The 26889-nt window shown below is 38.6% G+C and overlaps 1 protein-coding gene across 6 annotated transcripts in view; it reads right to left on the bottom strand.

Annotated features, from left to right (window-relative positions):
• The window catches only part of TTC17 (tetratricopeptide repeat domain 17), a 167884-nt gene that overhangs the window by 113653 nt on the left and 27342 nt on the right, over window positions 1-26889 (bottom strand). For 5 of the 6 annotated variants that reach the window (XM_032640185.1, XM_032640183.1, XM_032640186.1 and 2 more), the window contains exons 2-5: window positions 26585-26674; window positions 13287-13456; window positions 12053-12164; window positions 11688-11819 (exon numbers count right to left, since the gene is read on the bottom strand). In XM_032640185.1, coding sequence (XP_032496076.1) covers window positions 11688-11819; window positions 12053-12164; window positions 13287-13456; window positions 26585-26674 — 504 coding nt within the window. The remainder of the gene's footprint in view (window positions 1-11687; window positions 11820-12052; window positions 12165-13286; window positions 13457-26584; window positions 26675-26889) is intronic. The other variant, XM_032640187.1, reaches the window with a different exon arrangement.

Raw genomic sequence — 26889 nt, 5'->3', positions numbered from 1 at the left:
AAACTTCAAAGCTTTTGCAAAGCAAAGGAAGCTACAAACAAGACGAAAAGACAACCCTCAGAATGGGAGAAAATATTTGCAAACGAATCAACGGACAAAGGATTAAGCTCCAAAATATATAAACAGCTCATGCAGCTCGATATTAAAAAACAAACAACCCAATCCAAAAATGGGCAGAAGACCTAAATAGACATTTCTCCAAAGAAGACATACAGATGGCCGAGAAGCACATGAAAAGCTGCTCAACATCACTAATTATTAGAGAAATGCATATGAAAACTACAATGAGGTATCACCTCACACCAGTTAGAATGGGCATCATCAGAAAATCTACAAACAACAAATGCTGGAGAGGGTGCAGAGAAAAGGGAACCCTCTTGCACTGTTGGTGGCAATGTAAATTGATACAGCCACTGGGAGAACAGTATGGAGGTTCCTTAAAAAACTAAAAATAGAATTACCATATGATCCAGCGATCCCACTACTGGGCATATACCCAGAGAAAACTATAATTCAAGAAGACACATGCAACCCAATGTTCCTTGCAGCACTATTTACAATAGCCAGGTCATGGAAGCAACCTAAATGCCCATCGACAGACGAATGGCTAAAGAAGATGTGGTACATATATACAATGGAATATTACTCAGCCATAAAAAGGAACGTAATTGGGTCATCCCTAGAGACGTGGATGGATCTAGAGACTATCATACAGAGTGAAGTAAGTCAGAAAGAGAAAAACAAATATCATATATTAACGCATATATGTGGAACCTAGAAAAATGGTACAGATGAACCGGTTTGCAGGGCAGAAACTGAAACACAGATGTGAAGAACAAACATATGGACACCCAGGGGGGAAAGCAGCGGCGGGGGTGGGGGTGTGATGAACTGGGTGATTGGGATTGACATGTATACACTGATGTGTATAAAACTGATGACTAATAAGGATCTGCTGGGAGATTGGGGGGGGACCTTGAAGATGGCGGAAGAGTAAGACGCGGAGATCGCCTTCCTCCCCACGGATACACCAGAAATACATCCACACGTGGAACAACTCCTACAGAACTCCTACTGAAGGCTGGCAGAAGACCTCAGACCTCCCAAAAGGCAAGAAACTCCCACGTAACTGGGTAGGGCAAAAGAAAAAACAGAGACAAAAGAATAAGGACGGCACCTGCACCAGTGGGAGGGAGCTGTGAAGGAGGAAAAGTTTCCACACACTAGGAAGCCCCTCCGCGGGCGGAGACTGCGGGAGGCAGAGGGGGGAGTTTCGGGACCGCGGAGTAGTGCACAGCGACGGGTGCAGAGGGCAAAGCGGGGAGATTCCTGCACAGACGATCGGTGCCGACCAGCACTCACCAACCCGAGAGGCTTGCTGCTCACCCACCGGGGCGGGCGGGGCTGCGAGCTGAGGCTCGGGTTTTGGTTTTGGACGGAGCTCAGGGAGAGGACTGGGGTTGGCGGCTTGAACATAGCCTGAAGGGGTTAGTGCACCACGACTAGCCGGGAGGGAGTTCGGGGAAAAGCCTGCACCGGCCGAAGAGGCAAGAGACTTTTTCTTCCCTCTTTGTCTCCTGGTGCGCGAGGAGAGGGGTCTAAGAGCGCTGCTTAAAGGAACTCCAGAGACGGGCGCGAGCCGCGGCTAAAAGCGCGAACCCCAGAGACGGGCGTGAGCCGCGGCTGAGGGCGCGAGCCCCCGAGACGGGCGCGAGCCGCGGCTGAAAACGCAAACCCCAGAGACGGGCGCGAGCCGCGGCTAAAACCGCGGACCCCAGAGACGGGCGGGAGACGCTAAGGCTGCTGCTGCCGCCACCAAGGGGCCTGTGTGCGAGCACAGGTCACTCTCCACACCCCTCTTCCGCGGAGCCTGTGCAGCCCGCCACTGCCAGGTTCCCGGGATCCAGGGACAACTTCCCCGGGACAGCGCACGGCGGGCCTCAGGCTGGTGCAACGTCACGCCGGCCTCTGCCGCAACGTCACGCTGCCTCTGCCGCCGCAGGCCCGCCCCGCACGCAGTGCCCCTCCTACCCCCATCCCCCAACCCCCGGCCTGAGTGAGCCGGAGGCCCCGAATCAGCGGCTCCTTTAACCCCGTCCTGTCTGAGCGAAAAAACAGACGCCCTCCAGCGACCTACACGCAGAGGCAGGGCCAAATCCAAAGCTGAGCTCCTGTGAGCTGTGAAAACAAAGAAGAGAAAGGGAAATCTCTCCCAGCAGCCACAGAAGCAGCGGATTAAAGCTCCACAATCAACTTGATATACCCTGCATCTGTGGAATACCTGAATAGACAAGGAATGATCCCAAATTGAAGAGGTGGAATTTAGGAGCGAAATCTATGATTTTTTTCCCTTTTCCTCTTTTTGTGAAGGTGTACGTGTATGCTCCTGTGTGACATCTAGTCTGTATACTCTAGCTTCCACCATTTGTCCTAGGGCTCTATCCGTCCATGACTTTTTTTTAAAAATTCTTTTTCTTAATAATTAAGTTTAATTGTAATAACTTTATTATACTTTACCTTCGTTCTTTCTTTCTTTCCTTCCTTCCCTCCCTCCTTTAGACAACGAATCACCCCAAATTGAGGAGGTGGTCTCAGGGAGCAGGATTTATGATTTTTCCCCCTTTACCTCTTTTTGTGAAGGTGTATGTGTATGCTTCTGTGTAAGATTTTCTCTGTATAGCTTTGCTTCCAACATTTGTCCTAAGGTTCTATCCGTCCCTTTTTTTTTCTAAATATTTTTTAATTCAATAACTATATTATACTTTATTTTATTTTTACTGTATCATCTTTCTGTCTTTTTTTCCTTCTTTCCCTCCTTCCTTCCTTCCTCCCTCCCTCCCTCCCTCCTTTCTTTCCTTCTTTGCTTCTTTCTTCCTTCCTTCCTTTCCTCCTTTCCTTCTTTCTTTCCTCATACTTCTACTAATTCTCTCTACTTTTTCTCCCTTTTATTCTGAGCCGTGTGGATGAAAGGCTCTTGGTGCTCCAGCCAGGAGTCAGGGCTCTGCCTCTGAGGTAGGAGAGCCAACTTCAGGTCACTGGTCAACAAGAGACCTCCCAGCTCCACATAATATTGAACAGCGGAAATCTCCCAGAGACCTCCATCTTAACACCAGCACCCAGCTTCACTCAACGACCAGCAAGCCACAGTGCTGGACAACCTATGCCAAACAACTAGCAAAACAGGAACACAACCCCACCCATTAGCAGAGAGGCTGCCTAAAATCATAATAAGGCCACAGACACCCCAAAACACACCACCAGACGTGAACCTGCCCACTAGAGAGACAAGATCCAGCCTCATCCAGCACAACACAGGCACTAGTCCCCTCCACCAGGAAGCCTACGCAACCCACTGAAACAACCTTAGCCACTGGAGACAGACATCAAAAACAACAGCAACTACGAACCTGCAGCCTGCAAAAAGGAGACCCCAAACACAGTAAGATAAGCAAAAATGAGAAGACAGAAAAACACACAGCAGATGAAGGAGCAAGATAAAAACCCACCAGACCTAACAAATGAAGAGGAAATAGGCAATCTACCTGAAAAAGAATTCAGAATAATGATAGTAAGGATGATCCGAAATCTTGGAAGTAGAATGGACAAAATGCAAGAAACAGTTAACAAGGACCTACAAGAACTAAAGATGAAACAAGCAACGATGAACAATGCAATAAATGAAATTAAAATCACTCTAGATAGGATCAATAGCAGAATAACTGAGGCAGAAGAACGGATAAGTGACCTGGAAGATAAAGTAGTGGAAATAACTACTGCAGAGCAGAATAAAGAAAAAAGAATGAAAAGAACTGAGGACAGTCTCAGAGACCTCTGGGACAACATGAAACGCACCAACATTCGAATTATAGGGGTTCCAGAAGAAGAAGAAAGAAAGAAAGGGACTGAGAAAATATTTGAAGAGATTATAGTTGAAAACTTCCCTAATATGGGAAAGGAAATAGTTAATCAAGTCCAGGAAGCACAGAGGGTCCCATACAGGATAAATACGAGAAACACGCCAAGACACATATTAATCAAACTGTCAAAAATTAAATACAAAGAAAGCATATTAAAAGCAGCAAGGGAAAAACAACAAATAACACACAAGGGAATCCCCATAAGGTTAACAGCTGATCTCTCAGCAGAAACCCTACAAGCCAGAAGGGAGTGGCAGGACATACTGAAAGTGATGAAGGAGAATAGCCTGAAACCAAGACTACTCTACCCAGCAAGGATCTCATTCACATTTGATGGAGAAATTAAAACCTTTACAGACAAGCAAAAGCTGAGAGAGTTCAGCACCACCAAACCAGCTTTACAACAAATGCTAAAGGAACTTCTCTAGACACGAAACACAAGAGAAGGAAATGACCTATAGTAGCGAACCCAAAACAATATATAAAATGGAAATAGGAACATACATATCAATAATTACCTTAAATGTAAATGGACTAAATGCTCCCACCAAAAGACACAGATTGGCTGAATGGATACAAAAACAAGACCCTTATATATGCTGTCTACAAGAGACCCACTTCAGAACTAGAGACACATACAGACTGAAAGTAAGGGGATGGAAAAAGATATTCCATGCAAATGGAAACCAAAAGAAAGCTGGAGTAGCAATTCTCATATCAGACAAAATAGACTTTAAAATAAGGACTATTAAAAGGGACAAAGAAGGACACTACATAATGATCAAGGGATCGATCCAAGAAGAAGATATAACAATTGTAATATTTATGCACCCAACATAGGAGCACCTCAATACATAAGGCAAATACTAACAACCATAAAAGGGGAGATCAACAGTAACACATTCATAGTAGGGGACTTTAACACCCCACTTTCACCCATGGACAGATCATCCAAAATGAAAATAAATAAGGAAACACAAGCTTTAAATGATACATTAAACAAGATGGACTTAATTGATATTTATAGGACACTTCATCCAAAAACAACAGAATACACATTTTTCTCAAGTGCTCATGGAACATTCTCCAGGATAGATCATATCTTGGGTCACAAATCAAGCCTTGGTAAATTTAAGAAAACTGAAATTGTATCAAGTATCTTTTCCGACCACAACGCCATGAGAATAGATATCAATTACAGGAAAAGATCTGTAAAAAATACAAACACATGGAGGCTAAACAATACACTACTTAATAATGAAGTGATCACTGAAGAAATCAAAGAGGAAATAAAAAAATACCTAGAAACAAATGACAATGGAGACACAACGACCCAAAACCTATGGGATGCAGCAAAAGCAGTTCTAAGGGGGAAGTTTATAGCAATACAAGCCCACCTTAAGAAGCAGGAAACATCTCGAATAAACAACCTAACCTTGCACCTCAAGCAATTAGAGAAAGAAGAACAAAAAAACCCCAAAGCTAGCAGAAGGAAAGAAATCATAAAAATCAGATCAGAAATAAATGAAAAAGAAATGAAGGAAACAATAGCAAAGATCAATAAAACTAAAAGCTGGTTCTTTGAGAAGATAAACAAAAATAGATAAACCACTAGCCAGACTCATCAAGAAAAAAAGGGAGAAGACTCAAATCAATAGAATTAGAAATGAAAAAGGAGAAGTAACAACTGACACTGCAGAAATAAAAAAAATCATGAGAGATTACTACAAGCAACTCTATGCCAATAAAATGGACAATCTGGAAGAAATGGACAAATTCTTAGAAATGCACAACCTGCCAAGACTGAATCAGGAAGAAATAGAAAATATGAACAGACCAATCACAAGCACTGAAATTGAAACTGTGATTAAAAACCTTCCAACAAACAAAAACCCAGGACCAGATGGCTTCACAGGTGAATTCTATCAAACGTTTAGAGAAGAGCTAACACCTATCCTTCTCAAACTCTTCCAAAATATAGCAGAGGGAGGAACACTCCCAAATTCCTTCTACGAAGCCACCATCACCTTGATACCAAAACCAGACAAGGATGTCACAAAGAAAGAAAACTACAGGCCAATATCACTGATGAACATAGATGCAAAAATCCTCAACAAAATACTAGCAAACAGAATCCAACAGCACATTAAAAGGATCATACACCATGATCAAGTGGGGTTTATTCCAGGAATGCAAGGATTCTTCAATATACGCACATCTATCAATGTGATAAACTATATTAACAAATTGAAGGAGAAAAACCATATGATCATCTCAATAGATGCAGAGAAAGCTTTCGACAAAATTCAACACCCATTTATGATAAAAACCCTCCAGAAAATAGGCATAGAGGGAACTTTCCTAAACATAATAAAAGCCATATATGACAAGCCCACAGCAAACATCATCCTCAATGGTGAAAAACTGAAAGCATTTCCACTAAGATCAGGAACAAGACAAGGTTGCCCACTCTCACCACTCTTATTCAACATAGTTTTGGAAGTTTTAGCCACAGCAATCAGAGAAGAAAAGGAAATAAAAGGAATCCAAATCGGAAAAGAAGAAGTAAAGCTGTCACTGTTTGCAGATGACATGATACTATACATAGAGAATCCTAAAGATGCTACCAGAAAACTACTAGAGCTAATCAATGAATTTGGTAAAGTAGCAGGATACAAAATTAATGCACAGAAATCTCTGGCATTCCTATATACTAATGATGAAAAATCTGAAAGTGAAATCAAGAAAACACTCCCATTTACCATTGCAACAAAAAGAATAAAATATCTAGGAATAAACCTACCTAAGGATACGAAAGACCTGTATGCAGAAAATTATAAGACACTGATGAAAGAAATTAAAGATGATACAAATAGATGGAGAGATATACCATGTTCTTGGATGGGAAGAATCAACATTGTGAAAATGACTCTACTACCCAAAGCAATCTACAGATTCAATGCAATCCCTATCAAACTACCACTGGCATTTTTCACAGAACTAGAACAAAAAATTTCGCAATTTGTATGGAAACACAAAAGACCCCGAATAGCCAAAGCAATCTTTAGAACGAAAAAAGGAGCTGGAGGAATAAGGCTCCCTGACTTCAGACTATATTACAAAGCAACAGTAATCAAGACAGTATGGTACTGGCACAAAAACAGAAAGACAGATCAGTGGAACAGGATAGAAAGCCCAGAGATAAACCCACGCACATATGGACACCTTATCTTTGATAAAGGAGGCAGGAATGTACAGTGGAGAAAGGACAGCCTCTTCAATAAATGGTGCTGGGAAAACTGGACAGGTACATGTAAAAGTATGAGATTAGATCACTCCCTAACACCATACACAAAAATAAGCTCAAAATGGATTAAAGACCTAAATGTAAGGCCAGAAACTATCAAACTCTTAGAAGAAAACATAGGAAGAACACTCTATGACATAAATCACAGCAAGATCCTTTCTGACCCACCTCCTAGAGTAATGGAAATAAAAACAAAAATAAACAAATGGGACCTAATGAAACTTCAAAGCTTTTGCACAGCAAAGGAAACCATAACAAGACCAAAAGACAACCCTCAGAATGGGAGAAAACATTTGCAAATGAAGCAACTGACAAAGGATTAATCTCCAAAATTTACAAGCAGCTCATGCAGCTCAATAACAAAAAAACAACCAACCCCATCCAAAAATGGGCAGAAGACCTAAATAGACATTTCTCCAAAGAAGATATACAGAATGCCAACAAACACATGAAAGAATGCTCAACATCATTAATCATTAGAGAAATGCAAATCAAAACTACAATGAGATATCATCTCACACCAGTCATGAATGGCCATCTCAAAAAATCAAGAAACAATAAATGCTGGAGAGGGTGTGGAGAAAAGGGACACTCTGCACTGCTGGTGGAATGTGAATTGGTTCAGCCACTGTGGAGAACAGTATGGAGGTTCCTTAAAAAACTACAAATAGAATTACCATATGACCCAGCAATCCCACTACTTGGCATATACCCTGAGAAAACCAAAATTCAAAGAGAGTCATGTACCAAAATGTTCATTGCAGCTCTATTTACAATAGCCAGGAAATGGAAACAACCTAAGCGCCCATCATCGGATGAATGGATAAAGAAGATGTGGCACATATACACAATGGAATATTACTCAGCCTTAAAAAGAAATGAAATTGAGCTATTTGTAATGAGATGGATAGACCTAGAATCTGTCATACAGAGTGAAGTAAGTCAGAAAGAAAAAGACAAATACCGTATGCTAACACATATATATGGAATTTAAGGGAAAAAAATGTCATGAAGAACCTAGGGGTAAGATAGGAATAAAGACGCAGACCTACTGGAGAACGGACTTAAGGATATGGGGAGGGGGGAAGGGTGAGTTTTGACAGGGCGAGAGAGAGTCATGGACATATACACACTAACAAACGTAGTAAGGTAGATAGCTGGGGGGAAGCAGCCGCAAGGCACAGGGATATTAGCTCGGTGCTTTGTGACAGCCTGGAAGGGTGGGATGGGGAGAGTGGGAGGGAGGGAGACGCAAGAGGGAAGACCTATGGGAACATATGTATATGTATAGCTGATTCACTTTGTTGTAAAGCAGAAACTAACACACCATTGTAAAGCAATTATACCCCAATAAAGATGTTAAAAAAAAAAAAAAAAAAAAGGATCTGCTGTATAAAAAAATAAAATTAAGTTAAAAAAAAAGAAAGATTGTAAAGGGCTTCAAGAGGTCATATTGTCCATCACCCTACCTCAGCTATGGTGTACATACTTTAACAGAATTAGAAATTTAAGATGACCTCCTTTATACCTGACCAATCTGTTAATTTTTTTTAACACACTGACTCCTATTTTCAATTGATGTTTGAATTTGTATTATATTCACTACTTTCAATTTTTCTCTCTTATTGGTTTAGATAACTTAAAAAAATCTGCACAAACACAGCCATTTTATTATGTTAAACGTCTTAATGTTTTGATTTCCAACTGTCATCAGCAAGTTTTAATATATTTCACAGACAAAAAACTAAAAAACAAAAGATACATGCACCCCAATGTTCACTGCAGCACTATTTACAGTAATCAGTTCACAGAAGCAACCTAAATGCCCATCAACAGATGAATGGATAAAGAAGATGTGGTACATATATACAATGGAATATTACTCAGCCATAAAATGAACGAAATTGGGTCATTTGTAGAGACGTGGATGGATCTAGAGACTGTCATATAGAGTGACGTAAGTCAGAAAGAGAAAAACAAGTATCATATATTAATTAACGCATATATGTGGCACCTAGAAAAAATGGTACACGTGAACCCGGTTTTGCAGGGCTGAAACAGAGACACAGACGTAGAGAACAAACATATGTACACCAAGGGGGGAAAGTGGCGGTGGGGGTGGTGGTGTGATGAATTGGGAGATGGGATTGACATTGTATACACTAATACGTATAAAATAGATAACTAATAACCTGCTGTATAAATAAAATAAAATTCAAAATAAAAAAGATTCTCATAAAATCTCCACTCTAATCTATAAATGTTCAAATGTCACTATTAATTATTCTCTCTCTTTTGAACTCATTTTTTCCCTTGGCTCTTAGGATATCACATCCTTCTGGACATCCTTTGGATCTTTTCTGCTGGTCCTTCACCCTCTGCTTGATAGATAATGTAGGAGGACCCAGGACTTCTTCTCAAACTTTACTCTCTCCAGATGACCATATGTAATCCCACGGCTACAAATACTCCCTACTTAACAATTATTCTCTATCTACATACCCAGCTCTGACCTCTACTGGAATTCCAGACTCATATAGGTATTTCAGATTTAACTTGACCAAAATAGAACTCTATCTCATCTTCTCTCACCCCAACCCTGCTCCTCCAAGTTGCTCAAGCCAAAAATTAAGGAATTACCCTTGATTCCTCTTTTTCTCTTCATTCCCCATATCTAATTAATCAGCTTCTAAACTTCTAAACATTTCCTGAAATAGTTTAACTTCCTCCATTTCCACTACCAATCCTTCTAGTCCAAACCATCTTCATCTCTCTCTTGAGTTACTGCACTAGCCTTCTAATGGTCTATTTCGAATTTTGGCCTCCTTTAGTCCTTTCTCCATATAAGTTTGAGAGTGTACCTTAAAAAGTACTAATTAAATTATGTTACTCTTCTGCTCCAGCTTCTCAGCACACTTGTACTAAAATTCAAAGTCCTAACTTTGGCTTTCAGAGCCCCACATAGCCTGGCCCTGGCCTACTTCTTTGGCTTCATTCCCTATCATCCTCCCTTTTGCTCACCAAGCTCCAGCCATACTGACCTGAATTTAATTACATAACACTTGTTATATACTGAATGTGTCTCTAACCATTCATATATGGACGCCCTAACCCTCAATGTGACTATATGTGAAGATAGGGTGATAGGTGATAGGTGATATCACCTGAAGAGGTGATAAAGGTTAAAAATCCAATAGGAAAAAAAAAAAAATCCAATAGGGCCAGTCCCCTTATAAGAGGAAGATTTATCTCTCTATCTCTCCCTCCCTCCCTCCCCATGTACACACTGAGAAGAAGCCATGTGAGGACACACTCACCAGGAACCAAATCAGCCAGCAACATGATCTTGGACTTTCCAGCCTCCAGACTGTGACAAATAGATTTCTGTTGTTTAAGTCACACAGTCTGTGGTATTTTGTGACGGCAGCCTGAGCTAACTAATATACTACCAAGCTCATTAAGGCTTCAGGGCCTTTGTTCATTCTTCAGCCTAGAATGTTCTTCCTTGATCTTTGACTTTCGGTTCCTTCTTGTCATTCAAGTATCAGCTTAAATTTCATCTTTCCAGAGAGGATAACCCCAACTGCTCAACCTACAGAAGCCACTCAATTACCCTCTACTTTAATTTTCTATAGAGCATTTACCACGATGATCTACTTTCAACTAACAATTCTCTGAACGACATCTTAAATCCCAGGCCAGTTTTTCCTTATTACTTATCAATTCTGGGGATGCAATATTTTACATTACCTTCAGAAAAACAATATGAAGAAGGTAACTTAGCTACAAAAATAATCCTATAATATATAATGCATTTGAATAAACATATAAATATATATTTGAGTAAACTGTATATAAATGTTACAATTACACATTTTACTTAGTACCACTATAATAGTGCTTAGAAACTAGCCTGCATTTTACAAATCTCCTTAGGCACAGAGAAGAGCAAAAACTATTTTCTAAATTCCCATATGTTATCCTGAATGATACCTTTAAATTCTTGGGTCCTGTTATATAATTCCCCATTTCATTGTTTTAAAGTAGATGTTCCCTTAAAATTACATGAAGATTTTATTGTTAGTGGTGATTCTTTTACCTGTTCAGAGAACAGTGATAATCTATGTTATTTCCTGTGTGTAGACATATATCAAAGACACTAATGTTAATGTTCTTTCACACTCAAAATATATAATCTAGCTTATAAGCCCTGTTGCTTATATTAGTTTATAATTTGTTTTTTCGTGAATTAGTTTAAATAAAACTTTTCAGCATCTTGTCCTGGTAAAGGGGACTGGATTATCAATGCTTCTCTCTAACTTTGAACTATACAGTTTATATTACTGTAATCATGGTTTAAAATCACTCTCTAGACAAAAACAAGCTAGGTAGGTAGTTTCTGAGAGAAAAATATCTTCTGTTCACACAGGGCCTCCGGGCTCTTTAAGTCATTTACGACTTACCTTCTGTAGGCCTTCATGAATGAGGTGACCTATGTCATCTATACTCCTTCCTAACCGTTTAGATAGATATGTGAAGATTGGATCTTCTTTAGGTAGTAGAGGTGCAGAAAGATTAACTCTCTCTTGTACACCCTGAAGAGAAGAAAAAATAGAAAAAAACAGAAAAAGGAGATTATAAGACAATAGAAATCACAAGTAATTTGGTATCTTATGGCATTTAATTTGAAGGAATTTTAAGAAATAGGAGATGTTTGTTAAATTATAAAGCTGTTTGGAAGAAGAGAAGAAAGAAAAAGAGTATGTATAAGCAAGAGATTAAAGAAAAAAATGAAAACAAACAAAACCCCCCAAATTTCTCTACTTACTCGCAAGTGCTGAAAAGCATGTATACTATATGGAAGTTCTAGAATTTTAGTACAATCAGGCTGCTCAGGGTCTGGAGGGACAGGAGATTCTGTGTCTATATAATCTTCAGGGCTAAAATATCAAGAGGCAAGAAGTAATGAATGAATGAAAAGTGAAGATATGTCCAATTTTTCCCTAATTAAATCATATTCTCAAAGCATCTCACTTTACAACCAATATTAGTCAACATGCATACTTTTTTCATAGAGCTATTGTTAGAGCAAAATTTTCTGAGAGCTCAACTTAAAGGAGTTATATCAAGAGTTAGGGAGGGCCTGGGGTTCAATCCCTGGTCAGGGAACAAGATCCCACATGCATGCCGCAACTAAAAGATCCTGCACGCTGCAACAAAGATCCCGCGTGCCACAACTAAGACCCAGAGCAGTCAAATAAATTTAAAAAAAAAAAATGGTTAGGGAGAAAATAGGTAAGTCACAAACCGTTAAGACTGTGGACTCTGGACTTCCCTGGTGGCACAGTGGTTAAGAATCTGCCTGCCAGTGCAGAGGACATGGGTTCGAGCCCTCGTCCAGGAAGATCCCACATGCCGCGGAGCAACTAAGCCTGTGCGCCACAACTACTGAGCCTGTGCTCTAGAACTTGTGAGCCACAACTACTGAAGCCCGCATGCCTAGAGCCTGTGCTCCGCAACAAGAAGCCCGCGCACTGCAATGAAGAGTAGCCCCCACTCGCCGCAACTAGAGAAAGCCCACGCACAGCAATGAAGACCCAACGCAGCCAAAAACAAACAAATTAATTTTAGAAAAAGACTGTGGACTTTTCAAAAGCTAATATAACACTGCTTAACTCTTTCTAGAAATGTTAAACCAGTTTACACTTCTATATAGTCTTTCTACATTTTTACCAGTTATTGATTTTTAAACATTTTTTTCAATTTGAGAGAAGAAAAATATGTCTTAGTATGCACTTATCTGATCATTACTGAGAAATATTTTTTCCACGTGTTTATTGGCCATTTACATTTTTTTATCATAAATTGTTCAATTTTCTACTGTGGTATTAAATACTTTTAATTGATTTGTAAGAATTCTGTACATACTACACATTTTGAACTTTCAAATTTCAATAAACAGTGATTGAAGCTTTTTCTCATTAAAGAAATAATTTCTAATTGATTCGAGTAAGGTCTGTTCAGGAAGACGTACTTTATTTTTAGAAAGAGAATTTCTTTACCTGATATCTTTGCTCTCCAAAGTTATGTATGTGCCATCATACAGATCTAGGTCCCCTAAGGGTACCTTGGCTTTGATGCAGTCTGGATCCTCTTTATTATGTCTCTGTTCCAGTCCTGTATCTCTGTCCTCATTCTCTTCTATATGAATTTTTTGAGCAACTAACTGCTTCTGTTGAGAAGAAAATAAGAACACAAAAGGATTTTTCTGGGCTTCCCTGGTGGCACAGTGGTTGAGAGTCCGCCTGCCTATGCAGGGGACACGGGTTCGTGCCCCTGTCCGGGAAGATCCCACATGCCGCGGAGCGGTGGGGCCCGTGAGCCATGGCCACTGAGCCTGCGCGTCCAGAGCCCGTGCTCCACAATGGGAGAGGCCACAACAGTGAGAGCCCGCGTACCATAATAATAATAATAATAATAATAATAATAAATGAGCATCAAAAGGATTTTTCTAATATTTCAACCTAGATACCATGTAAGAGAAAGAAGAATTTAATGTGTTGAACAAGTCAGAGAAATCAAAATATGCCCTGGGTTACGTTAGTTGACATAAATAAGCTTCTCGAAACAGGTGTCCATATACAGAAAGTAACAGAACATGACATTTATGATACTGGCACATGAGTGCCTTATGATATGGTCTCTGACTATCTATAAAGCTACATCTATCAACTTAACCGGCACAGAATAGCTCAGCAATTAGAAGTACCTTGAATTATCCAAACACATCATATTTCAGTCCTTGAAGACAGCTAGCGCATTGACAGTGCTACCTGAAGTAACTAGTGTTCCAGGGGAATTCCTGCCACTGACATTTTTTTTCCAAACATACAGAGGAATTAAGTTAACAGCCATGTTTCCACCACCCTATCTATCTTAACATTTGGCCATACTCCAGATTTTTCAACAAGAAAAACAAAATAGTTGAAGCCCCTCTTAACTGCCTTTGAGATCCCTCTCTCACTTCCAAAAGTTACCACTATCCTGGGAATGCCCTCGTGGTCCAGTGGTTAGGACTTGGAGCTTTCACTTCCATGGCCTGGGTCCAATCCCTGGTTGGGGAACTAAGATACCACAAGCTGTGCGGTGCAGCCAAGAGAATAAATAAATAAATAAAAGAACAAAAGCTACCACTATCCTGAATGTTTTATGCATCATTTTCATGTATATTTTTATAAAATATTACTATATTACCCTACTTTTCTTAAAATATTACTTTATATATATATTTACAGCTGTATCTCCAAAAGCAACATACAGCATTGCTTTGCAAATTTTGAAATTTTATATAAATACTATCATACTGTATGTATAATTCTACAACTTTCTTTTTTTTTAAACTTAATATTATGTTTTTGACATTTATCTACATTGGTCGGTAAAGCTCTAAATTTTTCATTCTACTGGATGTATAAAAATGTATTTATTTGGGGCTTCCCTGGGGGTGCAGTGGTTGAGAGTCCGCCTGCCGATGCAGGGGACACGGGTTCATGCCCCCGTACAGGAGGATCCCACATGCCGCGGAGCGGCTAGTCCCGTGAGCCATGGCTGCTGAGCCTGCACGTCCGGAGCCTGTGCTCCGTAACGGGAGAGGCCACAACAGTGAGAGGCCTGCATACCTCAAAGAAAAAAAAAAAAAAAAGTATTTATTTTCCTGTAAACCATTAGGTTGCTTCTTTTTAAATATTTTTTGGTATTAAATGTGCTATGGTATTCTTATAAAACTGTCATTGTGTAAGAGTTCCAGTAGGAGAAAAATACGGGGCTGTATGGGATACATTTTCAGTTTATTTAGTCACCGTCAATCTGCTCTTCAAAGTGGTTATAAAAACTAGAATTCTACCAACAGATTAGGATAATATCCATCTCCCCATGAACTTACCAACATTTGGTTTTGTCCTACTTTTTAAAAAAATATTTTTAATTTTTTTTAGACAGCAAGTTTTTTTTTTTAACATCTTTATTGGTGTATAATTGCTTTACAATGGTGTGTTAGTTTCTGCTTTATAACCAAGTGAATCAGTTATACATATACATATGTTCCCATGTCTTCCCTCTTGCGTCTCCCTCCCTCCCACTCTCCCTATCCCACCCCTCCAGGCTGTCACAAAGCACCGAGCTAATATCCCTGTGCCTTGCGGCTGCTTCCCACTAGCTATCTACCTTACTACATTTGTTAGTGTGTATATGTCCATGACTCTCTCTCACCCTGTCAAAGCTCACCCTTCCCCCTCCCCATATCCTCAAGTCCGTTCTCCAGTAGGTCTGCGTCTTTTTTTTTTTTTTTTTTTTTTTTTTTTTCAGTACGCGGGCCTCTCACTGTTGTGGCCTCTCCCGTTGCGGAGCACAGGCTCCAGACGCGCAGGCTCAACGGCCACGGCTCACAGGCCCAGCCGCTACGCGGCATGTGGGATCCTCCCGGACCAGGACACGAACTCGCGTCCCCTGCATCGGCAGGCAGACTCTCAACCACTGCGCCACCAGGGAAGCCCAGGTCTGCGTCTTTATTCCTGTCTTACCCCTAGGTTCTTCATGACATTTTTTTTTTTCTTAAATTCCATATATATGTGTTAGCATACGGTATTTGTCTTTTTCTTTCTGACTTACTTCACTCTGTATGATAGACTCTAGGTCTATCCATCTCATTACAAATAGCTCAATTTCATTTCTTTTTAAGGCTGAGTAATATTCCATTGTATATATGTGCCACATCTTTATCCATTCATCCGAAGATGGGCACTTAGGTTGATTCCATCTCCGGGCTATTGTAAATAGAGCTGCAATGAACATTTTGGTACATGATTCTTTGTGAATTTTGGTTTTCTCAGGGTATATGCCCAGCAGTGGGATTGCTGGGTCATATGGTAATTCTATTTGTAGTTTTTTAAGGAACCTCCATACTCTTCTCCATAGTGGCTGAACCAATTCACATTCCCACCAGCAGTGCAAGAGGGTTCCCTTTTCTCCACACCCTCTCCAGCATTTATTGTTTCTAGATTTTTTGATGATGGCCATTCTGACTGGTGTGAGATGATATCTCATTGTAGTTTTGATTTGGATTTCTCTAATGATTAATGATGTTGAGCATTCTTTCATGTGTTTGTTGGCATTCTGTATATCTTCTTTGGAGAAATGTCTATTTAGGTCTTCTGCCCATTTTTGGATTGGGTTGTTTGTTTTTTTGTTATTGAGCTGCATGAGCTGCTTGTAAATTTTGGAGATTAATCCTTTGTCAGTTGCTTCATTTGCAAATATTTTCTCCCATTCTGAGGGTTTTCTTTTGGTCTTGTTTATGGTTTCCTTTGCTGTGCAAAAGCTTTGAAGTTTCATTAGGTCCCATTTGTTTATTTTTGTTTTTATTTCCATTACTCTAGGAGGTGGGTCAGAAAGGATCTTGCTGTGATTTATGAGCAAGTTCTTATTAGTCATCAATTTTATACATATCAGTGTATACATGTCAATCCCAATTGCCCAATTCAGCACACCACCACCGCCACCTACCTGCGGTTTTCACCCCTTGGTGTCCACACGTTGTTCTCTACATCTGTGTCTCAACTTCTGCCCTGCAAACTGGTTCATCTGTACCATTTTTCTAGGTTCCACATACATGCGTTAATATACAATATTTTTCTCTTTCTGACTTACTTCACTCTGTATGACAGTCTCTAGATCCATCCACGTCTCAACAAATGACTCAATTCCGTTCCTTTTTATGGCTGAGTAATATTCCACTGTGTATATGTACCACAACTTCTTTATCCATTCGTCTGTCGATGGGCATTTAGGTTGCTTCCATGACCTGGCTATTGTAAATAGTGCTGCAAGGAACACTGGAGTACATGTGTCTTTTTGAATTATGGTTTTCTCTGGGTATGTGCCCAGTAGTGGGATTGCTGGATCATATGGTAATCCTATTTTTACTTTTTTAAAGAAGCTCCATACTGTTCTCCATAGTGGCCGTATCAATTTACATTCCCACCAACAGTACAAGAGGGTTCCCTTTTCTCCACACCCCCTCCAGCATTTGTACTTTGTAGATTTTCTGATGATGCCCATTCTAACTGGTGTGAGGTGATACCTCCTTGTAGTTTTGATTCGCATTTCTCTATTAGTGATGTTGAGCAGCTTTTCATGTGCTTCTTGGCCATCTGTATGTCTTCTTTGAAGAAATGTCTATTTAGGTCTTCTGCGCATTTTTGGATCGGGTTGTTAGTTTTTTTAATATTGAGCTGCATGAGCAGTTTATCTATTTTGGAGATTAATCCTTTGTCCGTTAATTCGTTTGCAAATATTTTCTCCCGTTCTGAGGGCTCTCTTTTCGTCTTGCTTATGGTTTCCTTTCCTGTGCAAAAGCTTTGAAGTTTCATTAGGTCCCATTGGTTTATTTTGGTTTTTATTTCCATTAATCAAGGAGGTGGATCAATAAAGATCTTGCTGTGATTTCTGTCAAAGAGTATTCTTCCTATGTTTACCTCTAAGAGTTTTATAGTGTCTGGTCTTACACTTAGGTATCGAATGCATTTTGAGTTTATTTTTTTGTATGGTGTTAGGGAGTATTCTAATTTCATTCTTTTACTTGTAGCTGTCCAGTTATCCCAAAACCACTTATTGAAGAGACTGTCTTTTCTCCATTGTATGTCTTTGCCTCCTTTGTCATAGATTAGTTGACCATAGGTGCGTGGGTTTATCTCTGGGCTTTCTATCTTGTTCCATTGATCTATGTTTCTGTTTTTTGCCAACACCAAATTGTCTTGATTACTGTAGCTTTGTAGTATAGTCTGAAGTCAGGGAGGCTGATTCCTCCAGCTCCATTATTTTCCCTCAAGACTGCTTTGGCTCTTCGGGGTTTTTTGTGTCTCCATACAAATTTTAAGATGATTTGTTCTAGTTCCATAAAAAATGCCATTGGTAATTTGATAGGGATTGCATTGAATCTGTAGGTTGCTTTGGGTAGTATAGTCATTTTCACAGTATTGATTCTTCCAATCCAAGAACATGATATATCTCTCCATCTGTTGGTATCATCTTTAATTTCTTTCATGAGTGTCTTACAGTTTTCTGCATAGAGGTCTTTTGTCTCCCTAGGTAGGTTTATTCATCGGTATTTTATTCTCTTTGTTGCAATGGTAAATGGGAGCATTTCCTTAATTTCTCTTTCAGATTTTTCATCATTAGTGTATAGGAATGCAAGAGATTTCTGTGCATTAATTTTGTATCCTGCAACTTTACCAAATTCATTGATTAGCTCTAGTAGCTTTCTGGTGGCATCTTTAGGATTCTCTATGTATAGTATCATGTCATCTGCAAACAGTGACACTTTTATTTATTCTTTTCCAATTTGTATTCCATTTATTTCTTTTTCTTGTCTGATTGCCGTGGCTAGGACTTCCATGACTATGCTGAATAATTGTGGTGAAAATGGACATCCTTGTCTTGTTCCTGATCTTAGAGGAAATGCTTTCAGTTTTTCACCATTGAGAATGATGTTTCCTGTGGGTTTGTCATCTATGGCCTTCATTATGTTGAAGTAGGTTCCCTCTGTGTCCACCTTCTGGAGAGTTTTTATCATAAATGGGTGTTGAATTTTGTCAAAAGCTTTTTCTGTGTCTACTGAGATGATCATATGGTTCTTATTCTTCAATTTGTTAATATGGTATATCACATTGATTGATTTGCATATATTGAAGAATCCTTGCATCCCTGGGATAAATCCCACTTGATCATGGTGTATGATCCTTTTAATGTGTTCTTGGATTCTGTTTGCTAGTATTTTGTTGAGGATTTTTGCCTCTATATTCATCAGTGATATTGGTCTGTAATTCTCTTTTTTTGTAGTATCTTTGTCTGGTTTTGGTATCAGGGTGATGGTGGCCTCATAGAATGAGTTTGGGAGTGTTCCCTCCTCTGCAATTTTTTGGAAGAGTTTTAGAAGGATGGGTGTTAGCTCTTGTCTAAATGTTTGACAGAATTCACCTGTGAAGCCATCTGGTCCTGGATTTTTGTTTGTTGGAAGATTTTTAATCACAGTGTCAATTTCATTACTTGTGATTTCAATATCATTACTTGTGATTTTTTTCTATTTCTTCCTGGTTCAGTCTTGGAAGGTTATACCTTTCTAAGAATTTGTCCATTTCTTTCAGGTTGTCCATTTTATTGGCATAGAGTTGCTTTAGTAGTCTCTTAGGATGCTTTGTATTTCTGTGGTGTGTGTTTTAACTTTTCCTTTATTTTTCTAATTTTATTGATTTGAGTCCTCTCCCTCTTTTTCTTGACGAATCTGGCTAATGGTTTATCAATTTTGTTTATCTTCTCAAAGAACCAGCATTTAGTTTTATTGATCTTTGCTAGTGTTTTGTTTCTATTTCATTTATTTATGCTCTGATCTATATGATTTCTTTCCTTCTGCTAACTTTGGGGGTTGTTTGTTCCTCTTTCTCTAGTTCCTTTAGGTGTAAGGTTACATTGTTTACTTGAGATTTTTCTTGTTTCTTGAGGTGGGATTGTGTAGCTTTAAACTTCCCTCTTAGAACTGCTTTTGCTGCATCCTCTAGGTTTTGGATCATCTTGTTTTCATTGCCATTTGTCTCTAGGTATTTTTTGATTTCCTCTTTGATTTCTTCAGTGATCTCTTGGTTATTTAGTAACATATTGTTTAGCCTCTGTGGGTTTTCTATTTTTTTCCATGTTGATTTCTAATCTCATAGCGTTGTGGTCAGAAAAGATGCGTGGTATGATTTCAATTTTCTTAAATTTACTGAGGCTTGATTTGTGCCTGAAGATGTGATCTATCCTGGAGAATGTTCCATGCGTACTTGAGAAGAAAGTGTAATCTGCTGTTTTTGGATGGAATGTCCTATAAATACCAATTAAATCTATCTGGTCTATTGTGTCATTTAAAGCTTCTGTTTCTTTATTTATTTTCATTTTGGATGATCTGTCCGTTGGTGTAAGTGAGGTGTTAAAGTCCTCCACTATTATTGTGTTACTGTCGATTTCCTCTTTTATAGCTTTTAGGAGTTGCCTGATGTATTGAGGTGGTCCTATGTTGGGTGCATATATATTTATAATTGTAATATGTTCTTAGATTGATCCCTTGATCATTATGTAGTATCCTTCCTTATCTCTTGTAACATTATTTTAAAGTCTACTTTACCTGATATGAGTATTGCTACTCCAGCTTTCTTTTGATCTCCATGTGCATAGAATATCTTTTTCCATCCACTCACTTTCAGTCTGTATGTGTCCCTAGGTCTGAAGTGGGTCTCTTATAGACAGCATATATACGGGTCTTATTTTGTATCCATTCAGCAAGCCTGTGTCTTTTGGTTGGAGCATTTAATCCATTCACGTTTAAGGTAATTATCAATATGTTTGTTCCTATGACCATTTTCTTAATTGTTTCCGTTTTTTTGGAGGTCCTTTTCTTCTCTTGTGTTTCCCACTTAGAGAAGTTCCTTTAGCATTTGTTGTAGAGCTGGTTTGGTGGTGCTGAACTGTCTTAGCTTTTGCTTGTCTGTAAAGCTTCTGATTTCTCCATCGAATATGAATGAGATCCTCGCTAGGTAATCTTGGTTGTAGTTTCTTCCCTTTCATCACTTTAAGTATATTGTGCCACTCCCTTCTGGCTTGTAGCCTTTCTGCTGAGAAATCAGCTGTTAATCTTATGGGAGTTCCCTTGTATGTTATTTGTCGTTTTTGCCTTGCTGCTTTCAATAATTTTTCTTTGTCTTTAATTTTTGCCAATTTGATTACTATGTGTCTCAGCGTGTTTCTCCTTGGGTTTATCCTGTATGGAATTCGCTGCGTTTCCTGCACTTGGGTGGCTATTTCCTTTCCCATGTTAGGGAAGTTTTCGACTGTAACCTCTTCAAATATTTTCTCTGGTCCTTTCTCCCTCTCTTCTCCTTCTGGGACCACTATAATGTGAATGTCGTTGCGTTTAATGTTGTCCCAGAGGTCTCTTAGGCTGTCTGCATTTCTTTTCATTCTTTTTTCTTTATTCTGTTCCACAGCAGTGAATTCCACCATTTTGTCTTCCAGGTCACTTATCCGTTCTTCTGCCTCAGTTATTCTGCTATTGATTCTTCTAATGTAGTATTCGTTTCAGTTATTGTATTTTTCATCTATGTCTGTTTGTTCTTTAATTTTTCTAGGTCTTTGTTAAACATTTCTTGCATCTTCTCGCTTTGCCTCCATTCTTTTCCCAAGGTCCTGGGTCATCTTCACTATCATTATTCTGAATTCTTTTTCTAGAAGTTTGCCTATCTCCACCTCTTTTAGTTGTTTTTCTGGGGTTTTATCTTGTTCCTTCATCTGGTACACAGCCCTCTGCCTTTTCATCTTGTCCATCTTTTTGTGAATGTGGTTTTTGTTCCACAGGCTGCAGGACTGTAATTCTTCTTGCTTCTGCTGTCTGCCCTCTGTGTCCTACTTTTAAATTTATGTCAATCTCATGGGTATGAAATGTTATCCTGTTATAATTACTGGGGTAGACTGTATTACTATTTAACAAATTTGTGCCCCTCCTTACAAGAGAATTCTACATCACTGTTCTGCTAGACTCCAGTGTGACCAATATGACTTCCTTTGGTCAATGTAACATGAGAAGCGTCATCTGAGCCTTCCAGAGGGAAGCATTTTTAGAGCCACTGTATGCTTCACCATGTTCTTTCTTTTCCCTCAGGTACTAAGAATGGCAATATCCAGGCTGTTGTAGGTATATTTCTCATATGTACTATACAGCTAAACTAAATAAGAAATCCAATCTGATATTCCACGTTTTGATCAGTTTGTTTAATCTGTTTATATTTATTGTGATGGCTGATCTTATGGATTTATTTTCACCATATTATTTTGCACTTTCTGTTTATCTTACTTTTTCTTTGCTGCTTTTTTCTCATTTCCTGCCTGATACACTTTTTTTTTTTTGCGGTACGCGGGCCTCTCACCGTTGTGGCCTCTCCCGTTGCGGAGCACAGGCTCCGGACACACAGGCTTAGTGGCCATGGCTCATGGGCCTAGCCGCTCCATGGCATGTGGGATCTTCCCAGACCAGGGCACGAACCCGTGTCCCCTGCATCGGCAGGTGGACTCTCAACAACTGTGCCACCAGGGAAGCCCCGATACAGTTTTGATATACTTTCTACATTCCCTCCCCTCCTCCTGTATCTTCTCTTTGTTTGTAGGTTTGAAAACTATAGATTGCATTTCCATTATTTTGGTTACTGTCCTTACTCTTTTTTTGGTTAAGTTTTTCATCAGTAAATATTTCAGTATGATTCTGAAAGATTCTCTTTTTAAAAAAATAATACCACAACACCATTATCACACGCAAAAAATAGTAATTCCTTAATATTACATATACAGTCTGTGTTCATTCCCAACTGTGTCTTCCCTCTTTATTTTAAAATACAATTTGTTTGAGTCAAAATTCAGTAAGGTACACACACACTGCAATTGGTTGATTTGTCTTTTAAGTCTCTTTTAATCTTCCAGTTACCCCTCTATTTCATTTTTTTAATCCCTGTAATTTATTTGAGAAAGAAATTGGGTCACTTATCCTGTAGAGTTTATTACTCTATAAGATTTTACTGACCGCATCCCACAGGTTTAACATGTTCCTCTGTCCTCTGTATTTCCTGAATACTGACACCAGGATCCAGGGGTTCTTAACTTTTTCATGTCATGGACTTCTTTGGCAGTCTGATGAAGCCTACAAACCCTTTCTTAGAATAATCTTTTAAATACACAGAATATATAAAATGACAAAAAAGACCAATTATAGTGAAAAGCAAATTATACTGTGGTTTGATTAGATTTATATTTATTTTGGCAAGACTTCTGAAAGGTGGCGATATTCTTAAATTTTCAATATGTATACCTATACATTTTCCAACAGGATTTTAATTTATTCAGTTATTTTTGCCTCCTGAACATAACAAAAGAGTTAATATGCTTTAAGTAATCATTGAGCATGCCCTAACCCACCTACAGACTGGTAATTTTATTTAGTTTTACCTTTTAAACACAGAAAATAAATAAATAAATTTAGCAACTTTTTCATCAATGTTTTTACTCACCATTACACATCCTATGCACTTCCACTGGATTTACTTTTCTTCTTGCAGAAGTACATCTTTAATTTTTTTCTTTTTTTTTTTTTTTTTTTTTTGTGGTACGCGGGCCTCTCACTGTTGGGGCCTCTCCCCTTGTGGAGCACAGGCTCCAAGACGCACAGGCTCAGCGGCCATGGCTCACGGGCCCAGCCGCTCCGCGGCATGCGGGATCCTCCCGGACCGGGGCACGAACCCGTGTCCCCTGCATCGGCCGGCGGACTCCCAACCACTGCGCCACCAGGGAAGCCCAATTTTTTTCTTTTTAAGTAAGGGTCTGTGGTTAGTAAACTGTCTGTGTATGTCAGAAAACTGCTTTGTCCTCACTCTTGAATGATGGTTTAAGAGAATATAAAATATTATATTTAAAAGAATACAAAATTCTAGACTTAACACTTTGATGCTATTCCTCCACTGTCTTCTGGTATCTAAGAAGTCATCCAGTTGTCACTACTTTGTAGACAAACTGTATTACCTAGTCTCATGGCTTTATGTCTATGTCAAGGCATAACAAATTTATCTCTCTAGCTCAGACCTTTACCCAGGAGTCCACACTAGAAGAACCAACTCCTCACTCAGTGTCTCCACTTAGATGCCTAATAGGTATCTCAAACTTAATATACCAAAGCTAAACTCCTCCCCAGTCTACACCTCCTTCAGTCTTCTATATCTCAGCTAACACCAACTCCATCCAACATCAGTTGCTCAGGTCAAAAATCCTGGAATCAACCTTCACCCCTTCTCCCTATCTGTCTGTCTCTTCCCAGCTACTCCATGATCATCTCCTGTGTCTAACAGTTTTGTAGTTGCTTCCAGGTTCTATCCAGATCCCAAGCCCAAAATCACATCACATAATTTTAGTTTAGTTTCTACTCCAAAGTAATATTCTACCCTGAAATGGTGTTCAGTAAATTGAAGATGCAATTATTGAACCACTGGATGGTTTGTTTTGTTTTTTGGTCATTAGGTTTTGTTTTTTCTTCCTGCTTTTTTTTTTTTTTCCACCAGACTCTTTTCAAGCTCCATCCTAGTCTTTGAGCAGTAGTGAATTTGGTTATCTTCCTTTATCTTGCACAAAATATTGTCATTTCCTTTATTCCATAGAAATGAACAACCAGACACCAGAGCCTGTTCCTGGCCTTAGAGACCAGCAGGTTTACAGTTTCAGTTACATTCTCAACTTAGTGTTTTGTTCTGTTTCTGGTCTATGGAGATATTTATGTTGTGTTTAGGCCTGACTATATTTTATTTTGATTTCTGTTTTGTTTTTTATCTGTCATTGCTATGTATATGAAGCAGAAGTAAAAACTAAGTACTAAGTATAGACTCATTACACTACCTTAACCAAAAATTGGTGGAGTCAATATTTTTCATTTGCATTTTCAATGACTTGGTAAATGGCATTTTCCCCCTACACATACTCTAATTTAAGTCTCCTTTCTTTATATTAAATAATACTGCCGCTTAGAGAGATAACAATAAACATATATAATGGTGTCTATGCATCTGAAAATAAAACTACTTTCTGCACCACTGCATCTTTCTGAACACTGTGTTTAAGCTTCCAAGCATGAAGCCCAATAAATATATCTATTGTCTTTTTCCTAGTATTCATAAAAATCAACATTTCCAAATTTATAAGTGACAAAACTGGTAGGAACAAGGTGAGATACTATTTAAAAAATGGTGAGTTGTTCAAGTTTTATAAATATTCCTAAAGTGCTACTACCTATACACAGCTGGTTAGTATGTGCTAAAAGCTCCTCCTTCTTAATTTACAGAAATTTTAAAAATATACAATTATAACTACTGCTGTTGATAGATGTACCAGTTTGAATTTATGTAAGTGAAATTCAGAACTTTTACATTAACTAGAAAATGAATGGCTACCTGGTTTTACCTTTGGTTTAAGCCAAGAGATAAGGCATTTGCCTCTGGTTCTGCCATAACTTGTTTTGTGAAAATCAGGCAATTCACTGTCTTTAGGTCTAATTGTTTCCTTGCTTCTAAAATGAAGATGACCTTTATGATTCCTTCTAGCGCTCAAAGACTCTGACTTTTATTATTCCCAATAATTATCTAAATCTTATGTTGCAAATTGGGTTACTTTTTCTGCAACTTAAAGTTTCCTTAAAATTTGGATTCAATTTACACTGTAACTTTTAAGAACAGGTTTTATGAGAGAAAAAAGAAACTATTTTTTAAATAGTTAATACTCTTTGCTACCATGAAAAATCAGTTTATGAAAATCAATGATAGAAACAAAAAGGTCAGATTTTATTAGCACTAATAAATATCAAGTTTTCAAGGTGTGAGAAACGAATTTGAAAAAGAACAGCTATATGTATATGTATAACTGAATCACTGTGCTGTACACCTGAAACTAACACAACATTGTTAATCAACTATACTCCAATATAAAATAAAAATGAAAAAAAAGTTTTCAAGATGCAAATTGATGAATGCTCTTCACCTCAATCATAAGAACACAAAATACTAAGACCCTAGTTTTTTACTACCTTGGAATTAACAAAATTATATTTTTATGAGGTATTCAAACCATTCTTCCTTTTGATATTTTACCCAAATTCTCCTTCCAAGAATATCCTGAGATAATGCCTTTTCATACTTGATGGTAAAATTTATACATGGAAACTTTGTTCAAGGATATAGTGAGTCAAGAACGAGGCATAAAAGAGAAAAACAAATATCATATATTAACACATACATGTGGAATCTAGAAAAATGGTTCAGTTGAACCGGTTTACAAGGAAGAAATAGAGACAGATGTAGAGAACAAACGTATGGACACCAAGGGGGGAAAGTGGGGCGGAGGGGGGTTGGTGGTGGTGGGATGAATTGGGCGATTGGGATTGACATGTATACGTTCATATGTATAAAATAGATAACTAATAAGAACCTGCTGTATTAAAAAAATAAACAAAAGGTAATCATAAAAAAATAAAACAAAAACGAGACATAAAAACCAGGCTCTGGTAGTCTGTTTCTCTTACTATTGCTCAAATGGCATTCTGATTTAAAAAAAAAAAAGGACAACCTAAAAGTTGAATATTCCTGTAAAAGTCAGAAGATTTAAGAAATAGCATGCTTTACTTGTTCTTTGAACACAACAGCTCCTGTGAAATGCAACAAGTATCAGCTGCATATGACATGTCCAGTTGCCTCACCTCCAGTTCTTTGAGGTAGTTAACTGTTGTTTCTTGTCTCATTAATATGACTAAGTCATGGGGATGCTTCAAGTTCATCGGTGAATCCACCTGCAAGCAAGCAAACAATAGATAAATAAAGCTCAGATTTCATTAATGTTTGTTTGGATATGCCTTAAATTATTGTTCGATCACCATTATAATCAGTGTTAGGTACTAAGTAAACTCAAGGGGTATTTCAAAAGTGATGACATGTAAATTTCGGCAAAGAGAATGAGAGGTTCAATAGCTGTCCCTTGAACTCCAACTTGAAAGAGCAAGCTTTC

The sequence above is a fragment of the Phocoena sinus genome, chromosome 8 (genome assembly GCF_008692025.1).
Source record: "Phocoena sinus isolate mPhoSin1 chromosome 8, mPhoSin1.pri, whole genome shotgun sequence".
Classification (NCBI taxonomy): Eukaryota; Metazoa; Chordata; class Mammalia; order Artiodactyla; family Phocoenidae; genus Phocoena; species Phocoena sinus.
The sequence above is the reverse complement of the archived record's forward strand: the minus strand, read 5'-3'. Positions and strand labels throughout refer to the sequence as shown.